A 20,634-nucleotide genomic window follows, 5' to 3' on the forward strand; every position below is an offset into this window, starting at 1 on the left:
TTCCCTGTTGTTGGATAGGAGCCAGGTAACTTACAAAATTGTTGATGCATGATCATAAGGTGAACTTAAAGCATCCTGTAGGCAACAGGCTATAAGGAAGATCTGAAGCATTTTGCTATCTAATTGGTGGTGCCCAGGTTCTAGAGGTCACGATTCAGAGGTACAGATTGTTATGGTGAAGAAAGGGGTAAGACTGGGAGGGTGCTGCTGAGTTATCCTGGTGGCCAGGGGTGAATATATCTCAGCTAGAGACACTTCTGGGAAAGTTTCCTCCTTTGAACTGTGGCTGAGAAGTGATGTGTCCATTCCTATGATGCCTGTGGGCCTCGTGAGCTCAATAAAATATCTAAGTGTCTATGGGCTAATCTTTTGTCTGTTTTCTCTGTTGTCCTAGAAATTTACAGTCATGGCAACAAGTATGGTATAGTGGTCCTACTGGTGCAGGTTGATGTGTGTGTGTGTGTGTGTGTGAGTGTGTATGTGTGTAGAGGTTCTCAGTTATGGATTTTCTCCATCTTATCTTTGAGATATTGGGATTGTATCACCTGGGCCCTTGTATAAGAGATCCTTTCCCTTCTCATTTATACTTCTCCTGAGTTTCCTGCATCATGGGTCCAATAAGTCAATGATACAAAATCGAGTTTCCCAGTGGCTCCAAGAGGACTCAGCTCTATGACCCTGGAGAAAAACTTCACTTTCCCCTTTGAGACTCAGTTTATCTATACAGAAGGGAACTAGACAGAAATCTCTTTTTAAGTGGAGTAATAAGATTAAGTAGATTCCTTCTCAAAAGTGAGTTTTACAAGTTTTACTATCCTTTAAGACAAAGGACAAAAGCCCTATAAACTCTTAAGTTTCTAAAAGATCAGGGTTCTAATCCCAAGGTAAGCAATTCAAATAAACATTTCCAGTGGTGATGGAACAGGGTATCATGTGGGAGGCATTCAGCTGCAAAACCCATAATTGTTACTTTACAAGGTGCCCCAGGCTTATTTCATGGTTCAGTGAAATCCTTCTGTCCATTCCTCCACCCTGAGTTTATTGAATATCCTCCCCAGAATTCTACCTCATAGCCTCAAGATGGCTGCCTCAGCTCTAGATATCCGGCCCTCACACCACATCACAGTGATAAGCAGACTAGAAGCACACACCCAGATCTGTGAATATGTTACAAATGTGTGGATATGTTGCTTTCCATAGCAAGAGGAACTTTGCAGATGTAATTAGGGTTACATACAAGATAGGCAGGAAGCCTTGATTATCCAGCTGGGCCCAGTCAAACAACACAGTCCTTCAAAGCAGAGAACTTGTTCCAGCTGAGAGCAGTAGAGAGACATGGCAGGAAAAGAAGCCAGAGAGATTCCAGGCATGAGAGAGAATTGTCCTGTGCGGCCCTCCAATGCAGAGCCTTGGTGCTAGGACTGGTGGGAGACCTCAGGAGCCAAGGGTGGCCCCTAGCTGCATCACCAGCAAGGGAACAGGGACCTCAGTCTTAGCTCCAGGAAACTGGGTTTTGCCAATACCCGGAGTGATCTCATGAGTGGATTCTTCCCACTCACAAGGGGCCCAGCCAGAGGGACACCTTGATGTCAGCGGTAAAACTTGCAGAACCAGCCTGGACTTCCGACCTGCAGAACTGTGACATAATGAATTTATGTTGTTTTAAACAGCCGAGTTTGTGGTGACTTGTTATGATCTGTTATGGCAGCAATAGGGAACTCATGCAGTTATTTATTTATCTGATAGTGAGCCTGAAGAAGCAGAATCCACACTGAGCAAGGTGTACATGGGGCTCGATCTCAGGACCCTGAGATCATGACCTGAGCCGAGGCAGACACTTCGCAGACTGAGCACCCCCTCCACCCCGACCAGTGACCCACACAGTGTTTAGATACAGGAAGCAGGGAATGGCTCTTTGGGACCCTGCCTCCGTTTTTTCCGAAGTGAATAAATTCCCAGGAGCCTCCAGACACAGGCTTGATTCACCTCATTACTTCCTTCGAGTTGTTGCTTGAGGCCAGGTGAGTCTCCCAGGGTTGTCTTCCGTCTGGCATGTCTGTCCAGCATGCTGACCCCTTGCCCTGAGCCCTCATATCAGCAGCACTTTCTAACGTCATACGAGATTCGGTTATTTAATCACATGCCCTGTGCATTGTCTGTTCCCTCTGCCTCTGCCTATCCTTGCATAAAAGGTGATCTGTTTCCTTTACTGGTGTGCTCTAAGCATTTAAAACAGTACCTGGCACATAGTAGGGCCAGGTAAATCTTTGCTGAGTGAACTGGGCGCGGGAGGGGGGCAGCGATAGGGAGGCAGTATGGGTTGGGAGGGCAGTCCGGCGAGGCCACGCCTGGAAGACACAGCCTTGAGCCTTGAGCAGGAGGCTGGCAGGTGACGGTGTGGGAGCAGGAGGGCCCTGGGTTTATTTTCACCTGTCAGAAACAAAGCGAGAGTTGTACCGCAGGGAGGAGCCCAGGAAGTTCCTCTTTCTTGTCGGGGCAGGAGAACACAGACCCTGCCCTGGGGAGGGTGGGGAGGGGAATTTGGAAGAGAAGACTCCCCTCCTGTGTGAAGGGGCAGATTTGGGAAGTCCACTCCAGGGGCGGCTCTCTCCTCTTGGGGGGAGCGGAGGTCAGGGAGAGGGGAGAACCTTGGGATGGGAGCGGGACTGAGCAGAGGAATCAGGAGGGAAGCCTAGCTGAGGAGTGGGTGCACGGTCAGAAGACCCAGAAATCCCGGGAAGGGCAGGATGGATAGATGCCTGGATGCAAGGTGCGCCCGGCACAGGGAGCCACGGACTGTGGGAGTGTGGTGGGCTGATGTGGCCACAGGCGTTGATCCATCTGGGTGTTCAGAGGAAATGAGGCTGGGGTTAGCCAGAAGCCACATTAGGACCTTGGAAGGCAGGACAGATGGAGGTTAAGAGCCAGGCAGACCAGAATCTATGGCCCGATAGGCCCTGTGAACACAGGCAAGTCATCTCCCTTCCCTGACTAAACTACAAGACGGAGATGATCCCCTCTAACCTACTTGACTTTTCATTTGTCTTTTTTAAATAAAGATTTTATTTATGAGAGAGAGAGAGCGCGTGCACGCATATGGGGGGGAGGGGCAGAGGCAGAGAGAGAAGCAGGCTCCCTGCTCAGCAGGCTGGGTCCCTGGACCTGGGATTGTGACCTGGGCAGAAGGCAGACGCTTAACCTCCTGAGTCACCCAGGCGCCTGACTTCATTTTTCTGTAGCTTGTATCACTTCTTGATATTCCACATAACTTACCTGTTTATCATGCTTATTGTTTATTGTCTCTCTCTGCCCTGGAACTGGGTTTTCTGTCCATTTCATCCGGAGCACCTAGAGCAGACACAGGAGGTGCTCGGGACATGTGTGTTGAGTGACTGAGTGAGCGCACACTTGCTCCCCGGAGCTGCTCTCACCACAGTCACAACACCTAGTGGAGAGTTGCACGTACTGCACCGAATGTACTGAATGCTTACTCTGTGCTGGGCACCTTCCCAGCATCAAATCAGCTCGTTCTCACCGACGTCTTGTTTGTCCAGGTCTGGAGATGGGACCAGGAGGCTCACGGGCTTTCACATTCCCACCCAATCTCAGCTGGGGCGTGAACTCCGCCACCGCCTCCCAGTCACAGCCACAGACCCTCGGAAGAGCCAAAGCCATTCTCACCCCGTGTTAGAGTGGAGGAGAGCAGTCACAAGGGGGCGGAGTGACATGCCCAGGGCCACGCGACTGGCAGGTGGAGGGACCAGGACCTGCATCCCTGCGGTTCAGCTCCAGAGCCAGTTTGCTCGGCCGCCTGCATCCCTGGAGTGGACACTTGGATACTGCCTGTGGCATGAAGGAGACCCAGGCGGGCAGCAAGCTGGGGCAGCTGGGGGACCGACGTCTCCTCCTCCTGATGCCAAGGTGCCTCTCTTGCCCTCGGTAATCATTTTCGAGTCTTCTCAGCTTCACCTGGAACCACCCACCTCTCACTTCCTCTATTCTGGCGCCTGAACTTCCCTCTGGACCTCAGACTCTGCAGTCTCCTGCATGCTGCCCCCTCTGCCCACCAGGCTCTCGTCTGACCCTCTCCTGCATCTTCCAGGTCTCTGGCTCAATGTCCTCTCCTCCAGGAAGTCCTCCCTGACCTCCAGCTGGGCCAGGTGCCTCCTCTGGGCTCCCCCAGCTCAGCCCTGTGCCTGCTGGCTTGGCACTGACTGGGGACAGTTCTGTGAGCTCGTGCTGGCAGGGCTAGGGATGTCTTGGTCACTACTGTGTCCCCAACACTACTCAGCACAGGGATCAGCACAGAAGAGGAGCCCAGGGAATATCTGTTAATGAGTGACAGAGTGAATGGATACATGGGTTGATGGTTGTTAATAGTTGTTCTCTAACTGGTTGATTCCATTCGATCTTCTTGGTCTAGGTGCTCCTAGACCAAGACCAAGACCAAAGACCAACAGCTTAGCTTGTCTTGCCCATAGAGAATTTAAAAAAAAAAAAAAAAAAAAAGAAGCAACTCTCCTATATTGAATCTTTATTGAGTCCACGGGTCTCAGCTCAGATGTCTGCTCCTCCAGGAAGCCCTCCGTGCCCCTTCTCCCCAGGTGGGGTCAGGCAACCCCTGGGGTTCTGCCAACCCAGCTCGCTCTGCACTTCTTGCTTTTTCTTCATGACCAGTATCATTTCAGCTCACTTAATATTTCCAGGCTGCTCATGGTGACCTTGGTACCAAGCCTGATTGTATTACGCTGTCAACAGGAGCTGCCGTTATTAGTTTGTTATCATTACTATTGGTTATCATTACCTCGGTCCCTGGTCTCCTTAACTCTGATGTTCTCCAGTTGTCCCTCCCTGGCACCCCCTCTCCCTCGATTGCTCCCCTCGATGGGGACGGGGGCTGAGGAGGAGGGTGACATTGTTCTCAAGGGGACTCAGGGCCAAAAGTCAGGGATTTCTTTCTCCTTTTCCACTTTGGTGGAAACCCAGAATTTCTGGGGTTCTTGTTCTCTGTGTGCACAGAGGAAGGAAAGAGAGCCCTGGGGGTGTCGGGGGGTGGGTCCAAAGTTCCTCCCTGCGGGGCCACCACCCATGTCTGTCCCGGGAGCCACTGTCATCACAGTGAGGTTGCCACAGGGCACAGGGGAAGCAGAGGATGCTGGAGGCGTGCAGGTGGATTGAAGACAGCGCCTGCCTGTGCAAGCCGGAGCACACGGGGCAGGTGCCGGGACCCATGGGGCTTGCTGACTTATGGGGCCACCAGTGGGCGGGAATCCTGCTTTCCATATATCCTCCCTTCAGAGGGCTCTGGGGACGGTGTGTGTGTGCATGCACGCACGCTTGCACGCGCACAAAAGAGACACAGAGAACTAGAAACACACACACACACACAGAGAAATATAGATAAATACAAAAGAGATTGGCAAAGGTAGAGAGAGACCAGAGATAATGACATACAGACAGGAAGATATGGAGTCAGAACCACAGAACCAGAGACCTAAAGAGAACTAGGGGACAGAGAGGCAGAATGTGAATATATGACAGGAGAAACTGTAGCAGAGGGAAGAACAGGGAGGGACATATAGGAGAGAGGGAGACAGAGGACAGACAGAGACAGCAAGACCAGTGTACAAACACACAGAGAAATAGATTCAGGGGAGTTTTAGAGACAGACCCAGAGCGAGAGGTAGGGAAAGAGCTGGAACATGGCCCTCAGACAGGAGAAGACGGGCAGAGGGAGGATATGCGGGCCCCAAGTGGCCAGGTCACACCTCAGTCAGGACGGGAGTGGATGTGACACTGATGCTTAGACTCTTGGAGGCAAAAGGAAGAAACTAGACTATTTTGATAAGGGATAGGTAAAGCATGTTGGAGGCAAAGAAATGATTTTGCAGTGTGTGGTGTGCAAAACTCAGCCCTGCTTTGCTGTGTGGCCCTGAGATGGGCCCTTCCCCCGACTGACCTGGCAGGCTCCGGGGGCTCCGGAGTCCCCTGAGGGGCTGGGAGTTCGGTTCCTCCTGTGCACAGAAGGCAGGACCCTGTGGGGATAAGCCTGGGGGGAAGAGGCCAGCTGTCTGCAGAGGAAGGTGTGTTTCAGATGGGTGATGAGACCCACTGTTCATGCTTTCACTGATAATATTTCTTTTATCCTTACAATAGTTGTACGAAATGGAAACTATTATTACTCCATTTTACAGATGGGGAAACTGAGACTTACAGAGGGGACATGACTTGCCAAAAAAAAAAAAAAAAAAAAAAAGACAAAGCTGGGATTCACAGGCAGGCAGTCAGGCTTTGAGCCTGTGGACTTAACCTCTAGCAATATTACAGGCAGAAAATACAAAAATGGAAATGATTGTAATAATAGTGACTGAGCACTTACTCTGAACTGTGTTAAGCACATCCATCTGATAGCTCATCAAACCTCCCAACACCTGATGAACTAAGTTCTCCCCATTTTGCTCTTGAAGAAATTGGGGCTCACAAAGAGAGCCTCTTGCCCATGATCGTAGACCCAGTAGTTTTTCCATATATCCTAAGGTCCCATGCCCTTAACCACTGACTGAGCAGGGAATGGGGCAGGCCTCGGGCCAGCGTGGGGTCCAGGGAGGGCTGGAGAGAGAAACCCGGCTCAATGAATTGGGCTGAGGGGAGGAGCACAGTGACCCTGGGCGGCCCCATTACAGCGCGCTGGTGATGATTACCACAACACACAACCCTGGGCTGCAGGTGACGTTATGTCCATTCTGCAGCTGGACAAATTGAGACTCAAGAAGATTAAAAACACGCCACAAGTCACACGGTCAGTCAGTAGTGGCTAGGAGTCAGGCCTCTCGGGGTGAAGTGCCATGTCCATGACCTAGACCTTCCTCTAGGAAGACCATAACCGGACACTCCCAAGACACCTTTTCTGAATGTCTCTTCTCTCTTCCCCACCAGCCTCGCTTTTGACCATGTGGAGTCTGCCAGCTGCAGCCCAGTTCACCACCGGTGCCGACCCACTGACCATCACCCAAGGTGAGAAGGACGTTGTTCCATCTACGTCCTGGACGCCCTGGGCGCCCCAGACTCAATGGCAGATTCAGAGACGTGGGCAGAGAAAACAAGGCTATCATTCTGATCCCTGTCTTCATACCTAAAGCACCCATCAGGATTCTGTGGCCCAAATCCCAAAAGGACAAATCTGATTGGCCCAGCCAGGGTCTGACAACAACCGGTCAGATCTATTGTACTCAGGGCAGGGGGGAGGGGTGGACTGTGCCTGGCATGGTTGTGCTGGGGAAGGGCGGCTTAGAAGTGGGCAGTGGGATCGGGCCGGCATCCTAGTTACAAGCGTGGTTCTCCTTACAGCTGGTGTTAATGGACCCACTGTCGTATCCCAGATCCTTCTGCTTTATTCCTACAGCCCCCTTTAATGAGGCTCAGAGAGGGGAAGTAAGTCGCCCGTGATCGCACTTAAAATGAGCAGTAGATCTAGCATCTGAGTCTAGGCCTTGACCTCGTTTGTCTTTTGGCAATTCCAGTCCAGTCTCTCTGGGTCCCTCTGTGGCTACGTTTTGTCTGGTCCTCCTCCGTCTGGGTCTATGCCTCTGCCTCCTCTCCCTTTCTCAGAGAGGGAGAACAGAGAGAAGAGGTGACCCTCTACTGCGACACCAAGGATGCCAACCTTACCATCTGCTGGTTATCCAGCAATCTCCCCCTCATGTTCCATGAGCGCATGGGGCTGTCCACAGACTGCAAGACCCTCACCATCCTGCCCGTGCAGTGGGAGGACTACGCGCCTTACAGATACCAAGCTCAGGGTTTCCACCAGGCCCAGAGCAGTGATCCTGTCCTCCTGACTGTGCACTGTGAGTCCCTTTCCATTCTCCCCAGCCCTCAAGGACACCCCCTATCTCGGTGATTTCATTCAGTCTCACAGCTCCAGATACCATCAAATGTGGACTTGTCTACCCTTGAACTCCAGACGTGTTGCTAACTGATGTCTCTGCTTGGACTCTACTGTGAACATCCAGGTTAAGAGATCTAAAACTTAGTTCCTTACCCTTCAGATGTTTGCTACAAAATCTTGTCTGGGTAGGGGCAAGGAAAGAGCATTTGCTGGCACGCTTTAGATGTGTCCTACAATCCCGCTTCACCCAGGGATCAGGCCGACGTTTCATTTCCATTAGACTCCGGCACCTCCTTTGTAACTGACCCAGAGCTTGGGTGGAGAGAAGAGAAATAGTAGTATTTATTGATTCCTGAGGTCTAAGAGAGCCATTGCTGATGAGATCACTCCTGCTACGGTCGTTCTTGTCCTCCCGGATGGTCCTGACCCATTCGAGATCAAGGTGGATTCTGGTGTATCCAGGGGGGGGGGTGGTTGAGGTGACAGAGGGCTCCACTGGGACCTTCTCTGTGGAAACACCCTCTCACCCACCTCCTGACTATTCCTGGTTTTTCCACAATAATTCCACCCCATCTTCCTCCAAGAGAACGGCCACCATCCAGGCTGTGTCCAGGAACACGAAGGCATATACAGGTGCCTGGTGTCCAACAGTGCCACCCACCTGCTCTGCATGGCTGCTCTTCCAAGTCCGAGTCCTTGTGAGTCTCTTTTTCCTGTTCCTCTCCTTTGCTCCTCTGGGAAGCAGAGCTACCCCAATATCCCAGAGGTTGGGGAGGACTCAGAAGAGTGGGGATTTCCTGCGTGGCTGGTGGCAGAAGGGGGCTCTGACCACGGGAAAGGACCTGGCTCCAGGCTTGGCCCATCTTCCACAAGACCCTGTTGGCTGTCTGTGGGTTGTGTCCATTCTTCGATTCTCTGAAAGTCACTGCAGGGGCTGATTCTCTCTATATAACAAACACGCAGTATTCACACATCTCAGCACACAAATAATGACCACATATGCACAGCACACTCACATACATGCAAACACACACAAGACACATGTAATTCACACACAGTGAGTACACACAACACTACCAATTGACAACATACATGCAAAGCACATACAACATGCACGCAACAGGGGCGCCTGGGTGGCTCAGCGGGTTAAGTCACTGCCTTCAGCTCAGGTGATGATCCCAGGGTCCTAGGATCGAGTCCCACATCGGGCTCCCTGCTCAGCGGGGAGCCTGCTTCTCCCCCAACTCCCCACCCCCGCTTCTGCCTGCCTCTCTGCCTACTTGTGATCTCTGTCAAATAAATAAATAAAATCTTTAAAAACAAACAAACAAACAAAACCCAACATGCACGTAACAGATGCATATAACACACAGTACATATCACAGCATAGACCTGCGTCATGTGCTCACAGGGTTCACACCAGCCCCCAACATGTACAAGCAATACACTCACACATACACACAACCCATCTGCTACACACAGGATATACTCACATAAAACACAGACATCCATACCTCACACAGAACATGTACACAACCAACAATACTGCAAACACACAACACACTCTCATGTCAATCATGTATACACACAATATAGAACATACAACACACACATTACAGTCACTCACCGTCTTCACATACAACGCAGGAAATACACTACATATTGTACATTCAGTGCCCTCAGCACATGTACACAACTGACACACATTACACATACTATACATACATATACATGCTTACATAGTTTATACATACTACGCACACAACGTAGTCATACACAAAGCATACAGAACATCATACAATTCACATGCGTTAACATACACAATACCACATACAACATACACTCCCGGGCAGAAAATATATACACACACAACACACTCACAGAGTGAATATGTACAATACCTCATAGTCACAGAACATACATACACAACACACACATACAACAGACACAAACTTACACACACGACATGTCCACATACCACACACCATACCCACAAAACCCATAACATTCTCACATAGTCACACAGTACACACTCGTACCTCCCGTATAATATAGTCATAGGCAAAGAACACACACACCCCACCCACAACACATACACACACATCCCTGGAAAGCCCTATGGCATGTGCCTGGTGTTGGGTGGGCAGAAAGAAAGGGCTACTTAAGATGGCGAAAGTCCCCGCCACAAAACCTGAGCTTGGACAGGAGAACAAAGACCCAAGCAGGAATCTGAGACCCCCTGCCCCGGGGCTCCAGTGGACCAATGGGACCCCGACGAGCAGGCGAAATATCCAAATAAGGGAAACTTGCCAAAAGACCCCTGAACTCCCCTCGAGGCCGCTTAAAAGCCCCCTTCTCCCTGCCTTGGGCGCGACTTCCACCACTCTGCTTTCCAGAGTCGAGGAGCCTCGCCCGAGGGGGCCCACCTCCTCCCGGAGCAACTTTCCTGGCTCCCCTTCTCCTGAGCCCCGAAACTTCGCCGGAGAGCGTTTTCAATAAATCTTGCCTCGCACCTACTTTGCCCGGTGTTGTGTTGATCTCGCCGGAAAAACTTTACACCTGGAAGGGTCCCTGACCCCCACCCTATGTCTCTCTGTGTTTCCAGAAATGCTGCCCAAGCCTCACATTGTGTCCCCAAGCCTGACTCCCGTGGAAAATGCCAGCTCCGTGACGCTGACCTGCCAGACCTCCCGCAAGGTGACTGCAGTCCTGTGGTTCCTGAGGGGCCAGGCCCTCGGCCGAGCGAGCACCTGATGCCGGGCCGGCACCCAGAGCCTGGTCATCCACGGCCTCCAGCGAGACGACCCGGGCCCCTGTGGGTGCGAGGTCTGGAGCCGGGGCCGCCAGGCGCGAAGGGAGCCCCTCACGCTCACCGTGGGCTGCGAGTCGCGCAGGCTGGACCTCGTCCTCCTCGCTCCTCCCTCCCTCCCTGCGGTTGCTCCTTCTAACCACTCCTTCCACAGTTACTGAATCCCTGCTCTGTGCCAGCCGCGTCTGGGCACAGGCGGGGCGTCTTTCTTTGTGGGGCTTACATTCTAGTGGGAAGACACGCCCTGGACAGCTAAGCGAGGGAGAGGCAGGTGAGCAGAACCACGAGGCAGCAAGAGGGCCAGGGGCAGCTGGGAGGGGCGGGTGTTGCCGTCTTGGTCAGGTGGGGCAGTCGGGGGAGGCCTCCCTGAGGAGGTGGTACTCACGCAGGACAGCAGGACGCTGTGGGCAGCTCAGGGAAGACAGCGCCGGGGGAGGGAGCAGCATGCGAGGTGGGCAGTGCGCAGTGGGCGCAGGAACCCAAGGAGGCCAAGGCAACCGGACAGAATTAGGGGGAGGACAGAACAGGAGAGGGGGCAGATCCTGCAGGGCCCCGTGAACCATGGCGAGGGCCTGGAAGCAACAAGAGGCTCTGAGTGGAGGGAGGAGAGGTTCAGACTTAGGTTTTCACAGGGTATCCTGGGCCCTTGTCTATGGGGTGGAAGCAGTGGAGAGGGAGGAGGTTGAGAAGGTGTTGTGTTTGTTTGGGTCCTTGGAGAGACAGACCCCAAGGTCGGATTAAAGTGGTGACCCATGCAAGGAATGCTCCCTGCAGAAATGTAGGGAGGGGGCCTTGTCCCGCCCTGAGCAAGCAGGGGAGGGGGAGGGAGAGAAGGTTGGATGGAAGTGTGGAGACCACCATGCAGTCTGAGGAACACCATCAAGGCTGTCTGGGCGCCCCGAATCTCCCAGGAAGGGGCCTGCCTCATTTTCCCTAACACCTTCAGGTACAGGTCAGGTGCAGCCCATGAGAGGGCTGGCAGTGGATTTCAGGGGCTGGGCACTTGGTTATTGAAACTCGGGCTGTCAGAAGTCTGCAAGGCGCCTTCTCAGGGTGGCCACAGTTGTCCGTCAGGGGAATGAGAAGGGGTCGGACCACGGGACCATGGATGCATTTTGAATCTAGAACTCAGGATTTGCTGCTGTTGACACCAGTGGAAAGAGAAAGGCACTGACTGCAAGGATTTTTGCCTGAGCTCTTCAAACGGTGTAGTGGCCACGAGCTGAAGCGGAGAAGAGGCACCTGCAGGGAGAGAAAGTAGGGTCCGCATGTATACGTGTTACATGTATATATACTCCGCATGGATACGTGTTAGGTACCGGGGCACATGGAGGGGGGGCTTCCACACACTGCTGCTCTCTTCTCCCCTTCCCACTTCGGTCATGAAGCCCAAAACTGCTCTTCTGTTCTCCCTCTCTGCTGAGCAAATGTGGGGTGCTTGCCGAGTAACAGCTGTGATTGTTGGAGCTCCCAGCCTACCTGGGGTGGGGAGGTCGATAATCAGGCCAAGAAAAGTAGTGTCAAGAGGACTGCCATGGGACGGCAGGATTTGGGGAACCCAAGGAGGCCCCACCGGTCTGGGGCATGTGGGAAGGCTCACTGTGAGAGGTGGTGTCCACCATGAGATCCAGAGGACGAGTAAGTCGCTACGTGGAGCAGACTCCTGGAAGAGCATTCCAGAGAAGGGAGAGAATGTGTGAAGGCTCTTACTTAAGAGGAAACATGATAAAGATGGAACATCCGAGAAGGATCTTATTTCTGAATTGAGAGGGGAGAGGTGTGGAGAGGGGAGAAGTAGGGCCAGAGGGGTCTGGATTGTGAATGAGCTGGTCAGCCATGGCCTTGGCCTTGAAGGCACTGGGGAGCCATGGAGGGTTCTAAGCAGGGAAGGGATAGTGTCAAGTTTGTACTTAGGGAGCTCTCTGGCTGTTGTGTGGAGGATTTGACACCAGGATGGGAAGACCCTGAGGGATCCTGGTGGCCATGGGGTTCAGATGGGGAGAATATCCAAGGAAACGAGGAGGGGATGAGGACAGGATTTTCCTCCTCTTCCGGAGTGTCCCAACTAGAAACTCTTCGCATCCTTCTTGGCAGTAGTTCATGTTAACTTAAGTAAGACAAAGACTCAACTCTTAGTTTGCATGAGAAACTCAACGGTTTCATTTGTTTCCTTCCTGAGTTTCATTTGTTTCCTTCACATGCATGGGAGAAGAGCCAAGTGCCAATGATCTCCTTCCGGCTTCAGGAAGGAACTCCGCAGGAATCTCTACTTCGGAGAATAGAAGGATGGAGATTTAAATATTACAACAGGGCCATTTGCTCATCAGTAAGAAAGTCCACCAGAATGATAAAGTCTTTGCAAGTGTGGGGCTATGCTCTCGGGACACAACAATCTGGGAAGCCTGGATGCGCTGCGAGGCTCCTTGGTGAGCGCTCGCTTTTGCAAGAGCTGGGGGTTTGTTTTTTATTTGGATGTTTTGCACTGGGTTTCTCCCTTCCATGTGGTGGACTACAGGCTGCCTGCTTGGCAGCTAAGGAGGGAAAGGGAACATCTTGCTGAGACTCCTTTCAATGGCAGTTAGAAGAGACTTCGTTCTCCAGGCTACAGCCTAGAATTCTGTTAGAATCAAGAAGTGGGGGCAAGGGGAGGGGTCTAGCTTCCAGCGAGGAAGCAGAGTGGGCAGAACAGGAAAACTCCCCGGCGGGGGATATTTGGCTTTGCACACAGATGGCCCAGATCGAGTGGACATCACCAGCAGGGCATTGTCTGGGGCGGTCAGCACTATCCAGGCAGAGCTCAACTCCAGCCTGACCCTGCAGCGTCAGGCAGAGTCCCAGCCGGGCGCTAAGTTTCACTGGACCCTTGAGCACTCCACCACGGTGTAAGTGGGGAAGCAGTTAATCATCGAGGCCCTAACCTGGGAATACGAGGGCATCTACAACTGCACAGCCTCCAACCCGGTGACACACCTGGCCCGCTCTGCCTCCATCCTGGTCAGAGTGGCAGGTGAGTGCGTCCATGCCCCCCTCCCTACCACGCCATCTTCTAGTGTAACAACAATGTAACATGGGCCAGGTTCCCAGTCTGGAGCTGCCAAAGCCCAGCCTCTAATGCTTGGGACCCAGAACCTCTCCTTCCCGGCTGTGGGCCCTGGAAAACCCTCCAGGCTGCTCTGAGCCTCAGTTTTCCTACCTGGAAATGGGGGTTGTGATGCGTTATCTTCCAGAGTTGTTTAGAAGGACAATGAGTCAGGGAGATAGCCAATGAATGAAGGAGTGAACTGGTAGGAATTATATTAATTATAGGAATTATATAGATTTTATTTTTTTTAAAAATTTTATTTATTTGACAGAGAGAGAGAGAGAGATCACAAGTAGGCAGAAAGGCAGGCAGAGAGAGAGGGAGAAGCAGGCTCCCCAGTGAGCACAGAGCCCAATGCGGGGCTCGATCCCAGGACCCTGAGATCATGACCTGAGCCGAAGGCAGAGGCTCAACTCACTGAGCCCTCCCCACCATGCCCCTAATTATAGGAATTGTATTAATAACAGCTGGGTGTGACTAGCAGCAAGTACCTGTATTTTTATCTTGAGTTCTTGAGAGGGCAACACAGTGTCAGAGTTTTGTATCCCAGCTCTAATCCTTATTGGCTGTGTGACCTTGGGCATGCTGCTTAACCTCTCTGAACCTCTGATTCCTTGTGGGTAAAATAAACATAACAACTGTGCTTATATCAGAGGGTCATTCAATATTAACCAACATTGGTAAGGTTTTTATGGCAGTGCCTGGCATATTGCATTTGTTAAACAAATAAAATTATTCTTTATTGAGCCTAAACCACATGCCTGAAACAAGCCTTTCCATACACAGTATCAGCAAGCCCTTCGTGGGTGCCCCCTGCCAGCCAGTTCTGAGGTAGGCCTGTGGGCACCTCCATTGTGTAGGAGAGCCTGAGACCCATCCTAGGGTTTGAAACCAGGCTGGCCACCTCAGGAGTCAGGTTCTCAGTTGTCACCGAGAGGAGGACCCTATGCACCATCCCCAAACTACCTTACTGAATCTTCAAAACAACCCTCTGGTCTTGTGAAGACCCTTTGATGAATGGAGAAACTGAGGCTCAGAGGAGGAAGCAGTGAGTATGGTTGATGGTCACGGGACTGTTGCAGGATTTGAACAAGGTCACGTAGGAAGGGCTCTTGGAGCCTAGAGCCTGGTGGAGGACAGCATCTCTCACCATCGTCAGACCATGTCGCGGCCTCTTACTGAGTACTGACTGTGTCCGGCGCGGCGCTCTTATTCCCACGTGGGAGCTCCCTTAATCCCCTGGAAGCCTAGAGGGTTATGAATGGCTATGCTTGTTTGACACAGAAAGAAAGGCTCAGAGAGTGAAACTAAGAACCGCCGAGGCCCCCTGGAGACCCCCTCCTGCCCCGCCAAAGCAGAGAGCCCCTTCCTCTCCCCCACCCCCCCCATCCTCACGGCTGCCTTCCTAATCCCTGTGGCTGGACTTCACCCCTTGGGGAAGGCTTTTGGGCAGAAGCTGGAAGGGCAAACACAGGCCCACGTTAATGATTACAGCTGTCATTTATTAATCAATCACCCGTGGTGTGCCCGGCATCCAGTCACCACCTCATTTCCCCTGCGCATCATTACTGGGCCTCATCACTTTGCAGATAAGGAAATGGGACTCAGAAGGGGATGTCACTTGCCCGTGGTCCCAGGGCCCCAGAGAGTCAAAGGTGACTCAGGTATGAAAAAGGAGGGGGAGTGTGCCTGGGTGGCTCAGTGGGTTAAGCCACTGCCTTTGGCTTGGGTCATGATCCCAGAGTCCTGGGATCAGGTCCCGCATCAGGCTCTTTGCTCAGCAGGGAGCCTGCTTCTGTCTGTCTCTCTCTCTCTCTGCCTGCCTCTCTGCTTACTTGTGATCTCTGTCTGTCAAATAAATAAATAAAATCTTTAAAAGAAAAAAGAAAAAGGAGGGGGAAAGGGGGGGGGAGCCAGCTTTCTGGTTTTCAAAATCCTTTCCTCTGAAAGCTGTATTTGACCCATTATCCCAAGCAGTATTGTCATCCCACCAACATTTACTGATCACTTTTCATGGTCTAAATATTGTCCTATCTGGGGCATGTTGAACATTCCATATTTTGAACATGAATACTCTTCTGTTGAGTCTTTTTTACCAAACGCTGACACTATTATCCCTGTTCTGCAGAGGAGACAGCTGAGGCACAGAGAGGTTAAGCAGCTTGGTCAAGGTCACACAGCGGAGATGTGAATAGGCCATTTGACTCCAGAAATGATGCTATTAATACCACAAAATGCTGCCTCCCAGTGACTGGAAAACACCTGTTTATCAAGTGACAGTGGAGACAAAGCCACAGCTTGGGAATGAGGACAAGGGCAGGCAAGAGGGTGTGTCAGACCAGGGTCCTGATTCTTTCTCCTTGCCCAGGTCCCAGGTCTTCCCTGTCTGCAAGAGTCATTGCTGGCATTGCCCTTGGGATCCTGACTCTCATTTCCCTATCCACAGGGCTGGGCTATTTCCTCTGCAACAGAAACACCAGATGGTAATGCTGGGAATGAATGGGTTAGAGAATGTGGCCTGCGGCCCAAAGTGTTGCTGACCATGGTGCTGAGCTGTGTCTGTAGCAACTGGGGAACTCAGGGGGGTTGGGACATTGCCCAAGGATGGATGTGGGATACGGGTAGGGCCTGTGAAGATGACAAGGACTGGAGGCAAAAGAATGGGGGATTTGGGGCTTCAGGTTCTCAAGCAAAAAAGCGGAGGACCCCATCGAGAAGGGAGCAACACCCACCTCTGCAGAGGGGCCCTGTGCAGTGTACTGTTCTAGTGACTTCATCATTGATGCTCAGGGCAGCAGCGGGGTCTGGGGAAGGGGCTGGTACCAGGAGTCTGGGCCTCTGCTCCCAGCTTTGCCACTAGTGATCATGGATGAGATTGGAGCCAAGAACCCTGAGGAGGTCTCCCCTGTTCCAACAGCCACAGCAAAAAAATAGGATATTCTCTCCTTTTCACTTTCAGAAAACTTTCCCAGTTGATTGCTGTAGGCAGAGAGAACCAGTCACAACATTCATCCCTGCTGAACCTAGAGTCAGCCTTATAACCCACCTCAGCACGGTGCTTCACGCACCCTCTACTGATGCATGGGAGCTGACTAAAAGCAAAATGAAACATCTTTGACATCTCTGGGCTGGGATTCCGGAAGGAAGCCCTCCCCCCTGAAATGGAAGAGACTGTCCAATCCAGCTCAGTTTCACAGAAAGGAGATCCACGCCCAGGAAGAAGAAAGGATAAACCCATGCTCCAGAGGCCCACTAGGGCTAGGTCTTAGATTTCCATCCTCGGCCACCTCCTCAAAGAGCCTTATCTAACCCAGAATTAGATTTCCTGGTCAAGTTCACTGGAGCTGTGCTGGGGAGCCCTGGGGAGGACGGAAGGAAGGTTTCTGCCACTACCTTTCTGGGGATAGGAGTGACGTGGAGAAACAACCCCTTCCTTCACATCTCTTCCCATCTCCAGACCCAGGTTGGCATTCCCTTTCTCTAGACTGGCCGAGGCCCATGTATGCCAACTTACCTGAACCTGAATGACAGGTTGGAGTCAAAAAGGTAAGCAGTGCTCCAGAGGGACCCTCCCTGCTCCCCTGACCATCTGGTCCTTCCCCAGGCCAGGAGGGCTGTTCCAGTCCCACCTCTTGGGTTGGGGAGTGAGGTGTATTCTCCTGATACCTAGGGCTGGCTTAAGTCTTTATGCATCTCCTCCCCTGCCTTCTCTGGGGATCCCAAGGTCTTCCCTGGCTTCCCATCTCTTCTTGTCTTCTTGCCCTTCACTATGACAATGCCTAGCCTGAACTCCTCTGAGAATCAGGAGGGATGTACCTGCCTCTGAGGCCAAAGCTGTTCCTGAGAATTTCTGGGACTGGTCCCCATCCCAAACCCTTGACCTCTTCACTACTTTCTTTTCCCCCAGGTACTACCCCCAGAACCCCCAGAGCAGTTTTATGAGGTAACATGGGATCTGCTGAGTGTGATTTTAAAAAGCTGCTGCGGAAATACGATTGAGAATGTTGTGTTTGACAAGTCTGAGAAACCACCCTGTAGACTCTTCATTGTGCATTGCAAGGCCAGGGATGGAGAGAAAGTGGCCGAGGCCTCGGACGCAGCGGGGCCAGATTCTAGGTCTCTGGCTCCTACTGGGTTCCTTTTCCCTCCAGGGCTCTGAATTGGATTGCAGACAAGGTGGCACTAGCTAGCAGGCACTGGGGTGTGAAGCAGTTTGGGAGTAGAGGTTGTAAAGGGAGCCAGGTGAAAAGACAGAGTTCTAGATCTAGATCAGGGGAAGGGCCCTGGGTCCTAAACTTACATCCACTTCTGATTCTTTGTAAGGACTTGGTGAAAACTATTCCTCTCTGGGGTCGCTGAAGAATGCAGGCTGGCACTTTCTAGCCACTGTGATTTTAAGGCAGTCTGTGCTCGTGGTTCCTAACTGACCTCTCCATTCCCCTGCAGAAGGATCTACCATCAGACCCCCCAGGAACTATTCCCACAGCCCCAGAAAACCCCTGCCCAAAGTTGCTGTGGATCCATCGGTCCCCACTCTCCCAAAAGGAAATATAGAGTCAAAGTATGAGGTGATTTTATGCCACCCTGTATCTTCAGACAGATGGGACAGCGGTCGCCATCCTGCCTCTTCCTCCCTGCTGAAAAGTCTGTAGGATAAACTCTCAAGAGAGTTTTCCCTTCGTTATTTTTCGGTTCCATCCCATTCATTCTATCCTACCACGTTCTGCTTCATTTCATTCTGTTTCTTTCCAGTCCACTTGATTTTACTCCGTTCCGTGTTTCTATCACATTTATTTCCACCCCGCCTATTAGAAGGTGGAGGAGGGGCAGGAGTGTGTCCCCCAGATTGAGAAGGCACGCAGACCGGAAGACACAGCAGCTGCCTCCGCACTGTTTACGTAGAGTTTCCTTCAGAGTAACTTCCCGACGGGATCAGAGGGATGGGCAGGCGGCAGAGCAGTAATTCTCCACGGACTCCAGATCTCAGTCCGCAGATTCCATAGAGTGAAGTCACAGGGTTTAATGCCTAATAGACCTCCTGCCGCCACCTGTGCGCCAGAAGGGGTGCAGGTGGGGAAGAAACTAGGTCATTTCGACCAGCTATCCAAACAGCTTTGGGGAAGACCAGAACACACCCTCCCTGTTCCGTCTCCGTCTTCTGCGCGTCGCACCCGCCGTTTCCCGTTCCCATCCACTCCTTCCTCTTCCCGGTCCCTCCAGGGACCGTCAGTCCATGCTCCGGTCCTTCTGTCCTGTCCTGCTCCCTTCCAGCAGCCCAGGCTACTTTCTGTCCCCTTTAGCTTCCCGTTTTCAGGCCGCCTCCTTCCCTTCCACCTCCTTGCAGGAGCTGCACTCGACTCCGTCTCCTCATGCCTGATCCCGCAGCACTCCAGCTTCGTTCCCCCCCGGACGGCCATTCTGAATTCCCAGTTGCCCTTTGTCGTATTAATTTTTTGTCACTTGCCTTTCCGCTCTTTCCCTCTCCTTAGACGCCTTCTCTTGCTCCTCTTTCCCATTCGGTTCTAATCCTATGTTCTGTGTCATTCCTCTCCTTTCCACGCCCGCTTATTTCACTCCATTCTTTTCCTTTTCATTCCTTTCCACTATGATTTTTCCATGTATTATTTTTAAAAATATTTTATTTATTTGAGAGAGAGAGAAAAAAGAGAGCGAGAGCATGAGAGGAAGAGGGGGAGCATCAGGCAGAGGGAGAGGGAGAAGCAGACTCCCCGCCTAGCAGGGAGCCCGACATGGGGCTGGATCCTAGGACCCTGGGATCATGACCTGAGCCAAAGGCAGACACTTCACTGACTGAGCCACCCAGGAGCCCACGATTTTTCCATTTATTCCATTTCCTTCATTTACATTTTTGGACCCCATGCTACTAATTCCATTCCACTCCCTGACTTTTAAGTTTCCATCCATTTAATTTCTCTCCATTCCCATCCCTTTCAGTGCCTTGACAACCATCTATCCCTTTTGATTTATTTCCTTTTATACTGGTTTTTTTTTTATATTTATGTCCCTACATTTCTCCCATGGGGGATTTGAGGCAATTCACAGCAAGCTTCTACATCACACTATATAATGGTGCTAAATTACAAATAGGAACCACAATTAGGAAAATATTTTTAATAATAACAGGACGTCAAGGCATGGATAAGAAAATAAATATGCTGGACCTACATAGGATCTGTCCCTATATTTCTCATTTGTCTTTGACGTTCTTGGTAGCCAAATAAAAAAAAAAAAAACATTATCAGCTTAATTACCCAAAAGGAAGAAAGCTATTTGCTCATTCAGGCAAATGGGAAGAAGAGCTTCCCCCTAGAGGTGGCCATAACTCAGGAGATGGCTTCCTGGCTCTCAGGATTAGTGGTTATTTCAGAGGGACTCAAGTGAAACATCCATGTGCTGGACTAGCCAGATTACTCCACATCCAGGGATGGGCTTTAGGCAGTATCCTCTGAAGGAGTCAATGACCAATCAGACTTTTAGGAGGCAAAAGAGGGAGGCGAGGACAGATTTGGAAAAGGGAAACTTTAGGGACACAGAACTCCAATAATTTAGTGTCTGAAGTCCTGCCTTGCAGTAGAGTGACTAATGTGTTAACTTCTCTGTCCAGAGGGTAGACCCATTACTGTGGAGGCTATATTGGAGGAGGCCTGGCTTTAGTCTAACTGACAGACGAACCATCCTCAAAAGATGTGAATGTCTTATAGTCAGGAGATTTAAATATTATTATTATTATTATTATTATTATTATTATTATTATTTTAAGTAAGCTCCACACCCAGTGTGAGGCTTGAACTCCTGACCCCAAGATCAAGAGTTGCATGCTCTACCAGCTAAGAC

The 20,634-nt window shown here is 51.4% G+C and overlaps 1 protein-coding gene across 1 annotated transcript; it reads left to right on the forward strand.

The window, feature by feature from the left end:
* The first annotated feature begins 5,230 nt into the window (after positions 1–5,230).
* Positions 5,231–19,156, forward strand: CEACAM20 (CEA cell adhesion molecule 20). The gene is given in 13 exon segments (XM_059383390.1): positions 5,231–5,279; positions 6,934–7,014; positions 7,611–7,847; positions 8,305–8,348; positions 8,350–8,497; positions 8,500–8,586; positions 8,631–8,654; positions 10,494–10,585; positions 10,661–10,769; positions 13,426–13,704; positions 16,148–16,262; positions 17,687–17,722; positions 19,000–19,156. Coding segments are annotated over 13 exon segments (1,458 nt in total).
* Positions 19,157–20,634: the final 1,478 nt, after the last annotated feature.

Source organism: Mustela nigripes, chromosome 17 (assembly GCF_022355385.1).
Source record: "Mustela nigripes isolate SB6536 chromosome 17, MUSNIG.SB6536, whole genome shotgun sequence".
NCBI classification, from domain to species: Eukaryota; Metazoa; Chordata; class Mammalia; order Carnivora; family Mustelidae; genus Mustela; species Mustela nigripes.